General features: G+C 48.4%; 1 protein-coding gene across 1 annotated transcript in view; it reads right to left on the bottom strand.

The window, feature by feature from the left end:
* Sdk1 (sidekick cell adhesion molecule 1) overlaps positions 1-10460 on the bottom strand; it is a 976484-nt gene that overhangs the window by 61758 nt on the left and 904266 nt on the right. The window contains exons 33-35 of the mRNA XM_031338568.1: positions 7598-7733; positions 6400-6459; positions 5233-5334 (exon numbers count right to left, since the gene is read on the bottom strand). Of these exons, the coding sequence (XP_031194428.1) occupies positions 5233-5334; positions 6400-6459; positions 7598-7733 (298 nt within the window). The remainder of the gene's footprint in view (positions 1-5232; positions 5335-6399; positions 6460-7597; positions 7734-10460) is intronic.

Genomic DNA, 10460 nt, shown 5'->3' with positions numbered 1-10460 from the left:
GAGGGGCTGGGGTGTGGCTCAGTGGTAGAGCACCTGCCTAGAATCCCCCAGTGAGGGGCTGGGGTGTGTGTGTTTCTCAGTGGTAGAGCCCCTGCCTAGAATCCCCCAGTGAGGGGCTAGGGTATGGCTCAGTGGTGGAGCACCTGCCTAGAATCCCCCAGTGAGGGGCTGGGGTATGGCTCAGTGGTAGAGCCCCTGTCTAGAATCCCCCAGTAAGGGGCTGGGGTGTGACTCAGTGGTAGAGCACCTGCCTAGAATCCCCCAGCGAGGGGGTAGTGACATGGCTCAGGAGTAGAGAGCCATCTTCCTTTTTTCTCCTCTCTTCTATCACTATGTCTTCCTCTGTTCACTAAGACTGAACTCTGGGAACACTGTAACCCCACTTCACAGTCTCAACCTTCCTTCCCTGTTTGTTTAGTATCCCTAAGCACTCTGGTCCCAGACTCATGACAACAATGAGCTTACTTCCCTCTGAGGTCAGAGCCTTTATATAATGGAGACTAATATTCCCTCTGGGGTATCTGTGGGGACATGGGGCTCTCAGGGAGCACTCATCCCATATTCCTGATGCAAGATTTTGTCCTGTCTACATACAACATGGGTAGACTGACTGGCCACTGGGACCACCTGTGGTACCTGTGATGTCACTACAATATGCTGGGTTAAAGGTTACCCAGGCACTGTGAACCTGGGGGTAGTGAACCTGATGGAATAGTGGGGCCCTGGGATTTGTGGTAACTGCATTCATTACCCCTGAGCGACTGCCACTCTCTTCATTATAAACACATATTCTAACTAGCACAGTTCTGATTCCTTTTAATTTCACTTAATGGGCTCTAGGACTGGCTTAATGTGTCACTAGAGGGAGCTGAAACAGCCAGAAGTGTGGTTCTTTTCCTCTTTCTAACCAAGAGTAATTAAAAAACCTGTAGGAGTAGCAGAAAGGTAAAACCTGCATTTTACAGTGCAGTTTTTCTTCTCATTTAGGGCCTGGTGTAGTTCGGGCTGGCCACAAATTCACTATGTAGCCGAGGATGATCTTCAACTCCTGTTCCTCCTCCTTCCTCCTCCCAGATGCGGGGCTACAGGTGGATGTCGTCACACACAACTTATGTGGTGGTTAAGAGCATTGGTTGCTCTTGAAGAGAATCCAAGTTCTGGTCCACCATCCACATCTGGTGGCTCATAATTGCCTACAACTCCAGCTCCAGGAGATCTGGTGCCCTCTTCTGGCTTCCATAAGCACTGCACTCATGTGCACAAATCCACATACTAATACACAGAGAGACACATAATTAAAAACTACTGAATAAAAATAGCGATGGCCTGGTGAGTGAGATGGTTTGGCAGGTAAAGGCTCTTGTCAACAAGCCTGATGACCTGAATTTGATCTCTGGGACCCACACAGTGGAAGGAGGGATTGGACTCCTGAAAGTCGTTCTCTGACCTTTCACAAGCACACTGCGGCCCATGTGTGCCCCCAACACACAAAAAATAAAATTTAGAATGTAATAGCTTCTTGAAAGCCACAGCTGTGAAGGAACGGTGGGTTCACAGTTTCAAGGTACTTTGCTGTCATCCACAGTGCCCGCCATGTACCTCAAAAGCCACAGAACTCCACTGGGCCCGAGGGACAGCAAGCACCAAGTGTGTGTGCCTCCCCTCTTCTGGCAAAATATGTGGAGCCAAAGACACTTCAGCTGCTCGTGGACATTTAGTTCCGAGTCCCCATTGAGTGGAGGAGGGCAAATACTATCTCCTCTCTAGAGGACTTAAAGTCTACTTCTAATGTGCACACATGTGTGCATGCATGATTATGTGTGGGTGTATGGGTATATGCATGTGTGCGTGTGTGTGTGTGTGTGTGTGTGTGTGTGTGTGTGTGTGTGTGTGTAGGTCAGAGGACAACCTTTAGTGTTGTTCCTCAGGCACTGTCCATCTTGATTTTTTGTGACAGGGTCTCTCCTTGGCCTGGAGCTTGCCAAGTAAGCTAGGCTAAGCTGGATGGGCACTGAGCCTTAAGGATCTGCCTCCCCAGTGCTGGGACTGGGACACATGCTACATGTTAAGCTGTGTGTGTGGGTGGGTGTGGGGGCATGTTTTGGGACTGGAATTCGGGTCCTCATGCGTGCTCGGCAAGCCCTTTACCCACCAAGCCATCTTGCCGGCCCTGCTTTTGCAGTGTTGAGGATGCATGCTAGAGACTTAGATATTCTAAGCAAGTGCTCTACCTGAGCTGTGCCCGGCCCCAGGGCGGCTCTTGCTGAACTAAGATTGACAGCACGTCAGCAGGGCTATGAGCCTCTGCCTCAGGCTGCGCGAAGCTATGAGCAGGGCAGGGACATGTCGCCACAGCCTCTTCATAATACACTGCAGGAAAACCTGTTGGCAGTGGCTCTCTGAGCAGTCTGCATGGAGAACACTGCCAGCCCTACCACAGGATGCGAACAGACGCCAGCCAATTCCTGAAGCGGAAATGGGGACAGGAGGAAAGCATCAGCAATCTCTAAATCAGTTTGTCATTTAATTCACTTCCCATCAAAATCCCAGAATTTGCCTTTTTTTGTGCTTGCCAAAGTGATTGTCAGACTTATAAAATAGCTTTGAAATTTTGGAAACCAAGACCATGACCAGAGTTGCTAAATATGAGCCATGTGTGTCGGTGCGACACAGGCGGCTGGCAGAGACCGAGGAAAACCCACCACAGACTGGTCCATGTGTAAGAAGAATTCAACCACAGCTGAGACCCCGTTGGTGGGTGGGTGGTGTCGGGGGTCGGGGAGGAGGCAGCTTCCCAACCATCTGGAGGAAGATCACTTTCTACCAAATAGCAAACTCCAGCTACAGACCCTAGTGGTGTGGAGTGCTTGCTGAGCACACAGGAGGGCCTGGGTTCAATCCAGACACTGCGTGGCCCAGGCACAGTAGCACATTCTTTTGATCCCTGCACCTGGGAGATGGAGGCAGAAGGATGTGGAGTTCAAGGTCATCCAATCTCAAGTATGTAGTGAGTTTCAGGCCAGTCTAGGCTACATGATGTTGTCTCAGATAAATAAATAGGTGTTGCATGGTGTCAACATTACATGCTAGAGACTTAGTATTCTAAACAAGTGCTACCTGAGCTATGCCCCGGCCCCAGAGTGGGTCTTATACCAGAATTGAACTCATGCAAGTACTTGGAAGAGTCTCTTCCACTCAAGTCTTTTTAGGAGCTAGGTTATGCTTCCTGGGGCCTGGATTTTGACAGACTTATTTTTCTTCCCAACTTGTAACTTTGGTGTTCAGACACAGGCCTCCGTGAAAGGCATCTACAAACCACTTTTCCTCTGAGGCTCACAGAGGTAAACATTACATATCTGATCAAGAGGGGATCCAGAGAGAACATCTACTCTCCAAGCCCTATCCCATAGCTGACCAGAGGCCTTGGGAAACTCACATGGGAGCTGTGAGCATGCTAAGTAAACACAAAGAGGGGCTATGCCAGGCCAGGCACATTCTCCAGAGTTTTTCTGTGGGCAGATGAGCTGGGAGCCTAGCTGGGATATGAACCTGAGTTTCCTCACTGTGGCTCACAGATTTCCATACCATGCCACAATGCTCAAAGGCTAGAGCTCCGAGAGGTTGAGTACTGTCCTCAAGGTCACACAGCTAGCAAATGGCAGGGTCAACACTCAGACACACAGTTCACTTATTAAACCACTGCTGACTCTGGTTCCATCAAAGCCTCTGAGCACTTTAGGATGACTTGTGTGTGATGCTCAGAGGGTGGTTATAATAGAGGAGTGGGTAGCTGAGATGGCTCAGCAGGTAACTGGGCTTGCTGCCAAGCCTGATGACCTGAGTGCAATCTCCGGGGCTGGTATATAGATTTCTTCCCTTAGTGGTGTAACAAAACACCTGACAAAAGCAATTTAAAGGAGGGAGGGTTGATTTTAGATCACAGTCTGAGGGCACACAGTCCATCATGGTAGGGAAGGCATAGTGGCAGAAGGTCACAATGTATCCATGGTCAGGAAGTAGAGAGAGATGAATGTGGGTGCTCAGCTCACAGTGCTGCTGCCCACCTTTAGGGTGGACCTTCCCACGTCAGTCAATCTAATCTAGATAATCCCTCACCGATAAGGTCAGAAGTGTATGTCTCCTAGGTGATTCTAGATCTTGTCAAGATGACAATCAAGATTAACAGTCACAGGCAGCCAGGTATGAGGTGAGGAAAATGGGAAGACCTGGCTTTGGAGCAGCTGCATCTGTCAACTGTCTAAATTTGGGTAGGTGACCTGTCTGCTGTAAGCCTGCCTTTTTTTCCTCATCAGAAACTATTAAGGATGCCAGCACAAATGCTCCTCTGGCTACACGGTCTTGCTCATGCAAGATCTCTTGCAGGCCCACAGTCCCTTGTGATGGTTGAACAATAAATCCTTCCTCTCTATGATGGTCAACTCTATAGGACCTAGAGTTAGGCTTAGGAGATAGGCCTCTGGAAATGCCTATAAGAGAGTTTTCTAGATTAGACTGAGGTGGGAAGACCTCCCTAAATGCGGGTGAGTCTGTCCCAAAGGCTGGAGTCCTGGATTGAAAAGAAAGGAGAAAGTGAATCCAGCATTCCTCTCTCTTTACTATGTCCTCACTGTGGATACAATGTGACCAGCTGCCTGGCTCTCATCCTGACTATGGAAACAATGTGACCAGCTGCCACAGCATCCCTACTGAGATAGGCTGAGGCCTCAAACTGTGAGCCTAATCAAACCTTCTTTTCTCAAGTTACTCATGTCACAGCAGTTAAGAAAACAAATACACACACCGGTAAGTTTTCTTTTTGTCATAGCAATGAGAAAATTAACCAACACAGCATCAACTTGATGAGACTGAGAATTTCTTAGGTCAGTAAAGCTGCCTCTTGGTTTGTGTGCAAGGGGAGACAGCATTAACTGAAGGGGAGAGATGCCTAGGATGCATCCAGCACCATCCTGCAGGCTGGGCCACCTGACACAATACCAGGGAGGAAGGAGGAAGTCTGTGGTGTAGGCAAGCACTTTCACTTTCTCCATGATGGAATTTGCTCCACCCCTTCCCCATTTAGTGGATGGAAACTGGGTACCAGTTCCTCTTGAAATAAATCATTCCTCTTGAGTGTTCTTCCTGGGAAGTGAGTGTCTAGGCTTCTTGAAGCTATCTGGTTGATTCTTATAGACCTTGTCTGGCTGAGAGATGAGAGACAGGCTTGGAGCTTACCAGCCTCACCAACGAAGACCTCCACTGGTACACTGGCTGGGCTCTCACCGATGATGTTATAGGCAGTCATGATGACTTCATAGCGCCGGTACTTCTTCAGATCTACAAGGTCAAACATGCAGGGTCAGCCTTTAGATAAACCAGCTTCTGTTCTTAGATTTCCCCTGTGACCACAGTCAGGCAATGGGGACCCCAGGAGAGAAGTAGATTGCTCTCTGGAGGACTAGGAAATGCCTCCATCAAGTCTCCTGACCTGGTTATCAATCAAATGAGATGAGTCCTCCCACCTGTCCCCAGGTGAAAGGCAACAAAGTATCCACGGGCCAGCTTGACTTGTCCCACAGCTCTCCCAGAAAGAGCCAGCAGACAAAGGCCTAGGCACTTACAAACTCCTGACCTCCTGCTGCTGCCTGCCAAGTGCTGAGATTACAGGCACACACCATGATACCTGTTTTTATGCCATGTTGGCAATGGAACCCCAGGCTTCTCCATGCTAGGCAAGCATTCCTCTACCAACTGAGCTATAATCCCAGCCCTTGGGGTCAGTATTCAAAGGAGAGAGTTTCAGTTTAGAGAGAAAGCAAGTGGACCACTGACTGCCTTTAAACTAGTTAAGATGGGGGCTGGCTCAGCAGTTAGGAGAGCTTGCTGTTCTTCCAGAGGATCTGCATTTGATTACTGGCATCCATATGGATGTTCACAACTATCTGTAACTCCCATTCCAGGAGATCTAATGCCCTCTCCTGGCTTCCTTGGGTACCAGGCACACACATGATACATGGACATACATGTAGGTAAAATATCCATAAATTGAAAAAATATGGTTAAGATTGTAAATTTTGGCCTATACATTTCACTATAATTATGATAGGGAGAGAGAAAGAGAGAGAGATATCAAAGAGAGCCATGGGAGACATTTTGCCCTGTCTGACTTTCTCTTCCATCCCAGTCAGATAGGGTGCTAGATGGCACAACTGTGAACCCCACCAACCTCTGCCTCTAAATGTTTCCCCTATGTGTGGACATGCTGAGATGTGGCTATTGAGAGGGGAACTCCAGCAATTAGAGCCATGAATCCAGGCTGGTTCTGCCTGAACCTCTGAGAGATGGATGGGCAGAAATGCATCACTGCATGCAGTCACAGGGCCCAAGGGGCTGTGCACTTACGTGTTAATTCATAGGTCGTTAATGCTGAGCTGCTGTTCACCGTCTTGAAGCTGCTTTGAGCTACAAGGAGTAAAGAAGGTAGTCAGTATGAAGGAACACTATCCCTGCAAGCCATGTGTGGGGTCGGCACGAGGCACACTGCAAGACAGATGGGATGCTGTGGTAACTCCCACAGTTCCCCGGGTGCTGTAGAGACTGCAGCTTCTCACTAGCTGCTGGCAGTTACTATACTTCTTCCTAACACATCAAGATACATCGGTCTGAGGCAGGTAGTAGGGAGCTGGCCCTCTGATAGAGGAAAACAATCATAAGGGCATTGGCAACAGTGGAGGGTGGGCACCAGTGAAGATGCAGATAGGTTTGTTTTGTTTTTTTTTTTTTTTTTCCTTTCTTCCAAGCCTTTTTGGGATGCAGGTCTATCCACTGCCTGATGCTTGCAACCTGTGGGTCTCTAGTCTGAAGGGTGTGAGACAATCACCCATTAGGTGTTCTGGGTCCCACACAGCATGTATACCTGAGAGCCCACCAGGGACAAGTTTGTATGCAGTTGGCATGGGGGCCTCTGGTGGAAAAGATGGGGTGGAGTAGGGGGCCTGTTGCATGCTGGGTGAGCCAACATCAGACATCATCCTGGCCTGACAGAGGTGACCTAGGTAGGAAGGGCTGCCTAACTTTTCCCTGACCGTGTCTGTCCCTCATCATAGAGATCTACCTGCCTCTGCCTCCTGAATGCTGGTATTAGAGGCACATGACACCACACCTGGCCAAAGAGAATTTTCTCTGACACAATTTAGGAACAATCTCCTTCCAGAGATGGGGATAGGAAGGCAGGGTCTTCTAAAATAAAACTGCCTCCTTGGTAGTTGACTTTTAACAAAGCCAAGAATGGTTTGTGGTGGAGGGGCAGGCCCAGCAGAGATCAGGAGGAGCCCAGGGATGAATTAGATGGTTGTGGCCTTCACCTCAGGTCAGTTTCCACACAATGTGTTCCTGGAAAGCTGGCTCCTTCTCCTTCAGTCCAGCTTCCTAATCCACTGCCTCTACCTGTGCCCCATGGGCTTCACCATACACTGTGCCCGCTTCCTCCCTGTGTCTTCCCTGGCTCCTTTATAGCATCTGCCAGCATGCCTTCCACGGAACAGATAGACATGCAAGGTTGTCTTGTGAACATCCCCCAGGCCAGAGGAGCACTGCTCACCAGTGAGTTCAGCACGTAAGGCAGAGGGGCTCTTGAGTGTCTTGGGCTCAGGGCTCATGCCTGTCTCGGACTCCAGCTCACGGTAGTAGATCCTGTAGCCTTGTAGAAGGCCGTTCAGGCTCTCGTCCCGGGGAGGCTGTAAAGACATTGCACACTCAGCCATTTGGGGATGTTTCCAGAGTCAGGATGTGTAAACGGATAGCCTCCACCCTGGTGTAATTAGCCCACCATGAAGAGTCACTATTTCAAGCCCATGGTTCTTTTTCCAAATCATTTTCCCATTTATTTTATTATGATGATTATTATTTGTGTGTATATATGGACACACATGCATTTATGCATGTATATGTGCACACATATGGGGCCATGGCATGAATGTGGATATCAAAGGACAATTTTCAGTTGATTTTTTTTCTTTCTACCATGTGGGTTTTAGGATTCAAACACAGGTTGTCAGGCTTGGCTGCAAGCACCTTGATCTATGAGCCATTATGCAGGCCCCACGCCTATAATCCTCCACTGTTAAAGACAAAGGAGAGCCAGTGAGATAAGTTGACAAAGTGCTCACCTGGCAAGCACTAAGGCTTGAGTTCAACTCCCTGAACCTACGTAAAAAGCTGGGCAGGGTGGTGTGCGCTTGTGTAAGATCCGAGTAAACAGGGACATCTCAGAAAAACGCTGGGAGGCCAGGAATTTCCTTAATAAGATAAGCTCAGGAATTTTAGGAAGGAACTCTCCTGAAGGGAAAGGCTAATTAACATTCCTCAGATCACAGGGTGAGAAACTACCTGCAGGTGGGGGCACATTCCGCAGGGTGGACCTTTGCCCACCTTCAGACAAGGGAAGTCTAAAGACCAATCAGTTAAAAGAGTCACACTGTTCTACCAATCACATTGTGTCTAATGGCTGCTGCCCTGAAAATTGTATAAAAGCTCACTGAACAAGCTGTGTGGGGTCACCTTCTTTCCTGAGGGTCAGGGATGGCCTCAGGGCACTGAAATAAAAATCCTCATGTTCTTTGTATCGACCAGGCACCATGTGATTCACTCCGGGGGGTCTCCGGTAAGCTAAGGCTCGTCAGGGTCTTAGCCTTGTAGTCTTGCCCTGGGAGAAGGAGGACTGGAGAGTTCCCTGGGGCTTGTTTAGACTGCTTGGTGAATTACAGGCCAGTGAAAGACCAAGTCTCAAAAGTCATTGTCAACATCTACTGAGGTACACCTGAGGTAGTCCTCTGGCCTCTATGTATGTATGTGTATGTATACCTGCACATGTGCACACACCACACACACTCACACATACTCACACACATGGAGGGAAGATCTGAGATTATTAAAGGGCTCAGAGACAGCTGTGGAGCCCTGTTCAGACCTTGTGTGTGCTGTGATGGCTACTAATCTTAACTGCCAACTTGATTACATCTGGAATCCACTAAAATCCAAGCACTTGGGCATGTCTGTAAAGGATTTTATTGGTTGCCTCAGTTCATGTGAGAAGACCCATTCAAGGTCTTGGCCATAGCTTCTGGTGGTCTCTCCACATAAAAGAACCTGTGAAAGGGAAACATTTGCTTTTGCCTGCTTGGCCTTACTCTTGTTAGCAAGTTCATCTACTCTGCTGCTGAGACATTCCTTCACTAATACTAGAACCTACTTCTTCAGGATTCTAGCACAGACTGAAGACCAGCAGTTCTCTAGGAATCTGCTGGGACTCCAGCCAACAGATTAGAGCTGCTGAGACATCCAGTCTTGTGGAATGAACAACGACTGGATACTTGGCCTTTCCATCAGGAGACAGCCATTGTGGGACTACCGAGACCCCAGACACTCTAATAATATTAATTTTATGTTCTGTTCTTTTAGAGAACCGTAGCTGATACAAGAAGACATGGGTTCTTATCCTATGTCCACCTCAACTCCTCAAAGTGAGGCAGGAGAGCAAGGTGTGGGCACAGATGAGGAGGGAGCTTCTCTGTGTTGGGCGAACCTAGAAACAGTAAGGAGACTAGAGAAGCACCCTCAAACAGCACCTTTATTTGGGCCTCTTTTTTTTTTTCTTCCAGATAGAATTAGTTAACAGGAAATCACACTGGATTTGGGGGGTCCTTAGTCCAATAGCTGCTGTCTTTATAGAAGGGGGACATTTGGACTTGTGGACACATAGAATCCCACATGAATATGGAGAGGGAGATTCAAGTGGTATGTTTATAAACTAAGGGACACAAATGGCCATTATCAACCTCAAGACACTGGGAGGTGCTAGGAGCATGCCTTTCCTGAAGGGAGCAGTGATCTATTGTCACCTGGCCTTGGACTTCTGGCCTCCAGAACCAATTGACGGCTATGAAATGTGTGTAAGAACCATTCCTGGGACACCCTGTTGTCAAGTTTCTATGACACAGACTCAAAGACCAGAGGGTCTACAGTTGCTTTCATAGGCCCTGGACAACTAACACTTGCTGCGTGGTCAAATGCTCTACTCCCTAATGTACAAGTTGAGAGGTCTGGGAAGCCAGGAACACATGTTGGTGACATGGCTGACAACCACAAACACACACTTATGGGCTAGGAGCACAGCGTGTGCATAGAGCACTTAAGATGCTGTTGGAAATGGAATCTGTGAACATCTCTCTCTCTCTCTCTCTCTCTCTCTCTCTCTCTCTCTCTCTGTGTGTGTGTGTGTGTGTGTGTGTGTGTGTGTGTATGCTTATGTGCTGTTTGTCTGCATGCAGGTGCTGTTTGTGTGTGTATATACACATGGAAGACAGAAGACAACCTTGGCTGTTCTTCAGGAGTCTACCCTGTTGTTTTTGAGGCAGGGTTTCTCACTGGCTGGGAGCTTTCCCTGTAGGCTAGGCTGACCAGTG

The sequence above is a fragment of the Mastomys coucha genome, unplaced genomic scaffold, assembly GCF_008632895.1.
Source record: "Mastomys coucha isolate ucsf_1 unplaced genomic scaffold, UCSF_Mcou_1 pScaffold22, whole genome shotgun sequence".
NCBI lineage: Eukaryota > Metazoa > Chordata > Mammalia > Rodentia > Muridae > Mastomys > Mastomys coucha.
The sequence above is the reverse complement of the archived record's forward strand: the minus strand, read 5'-3'. Positions and strand labels throughout refer to the sequence as shown.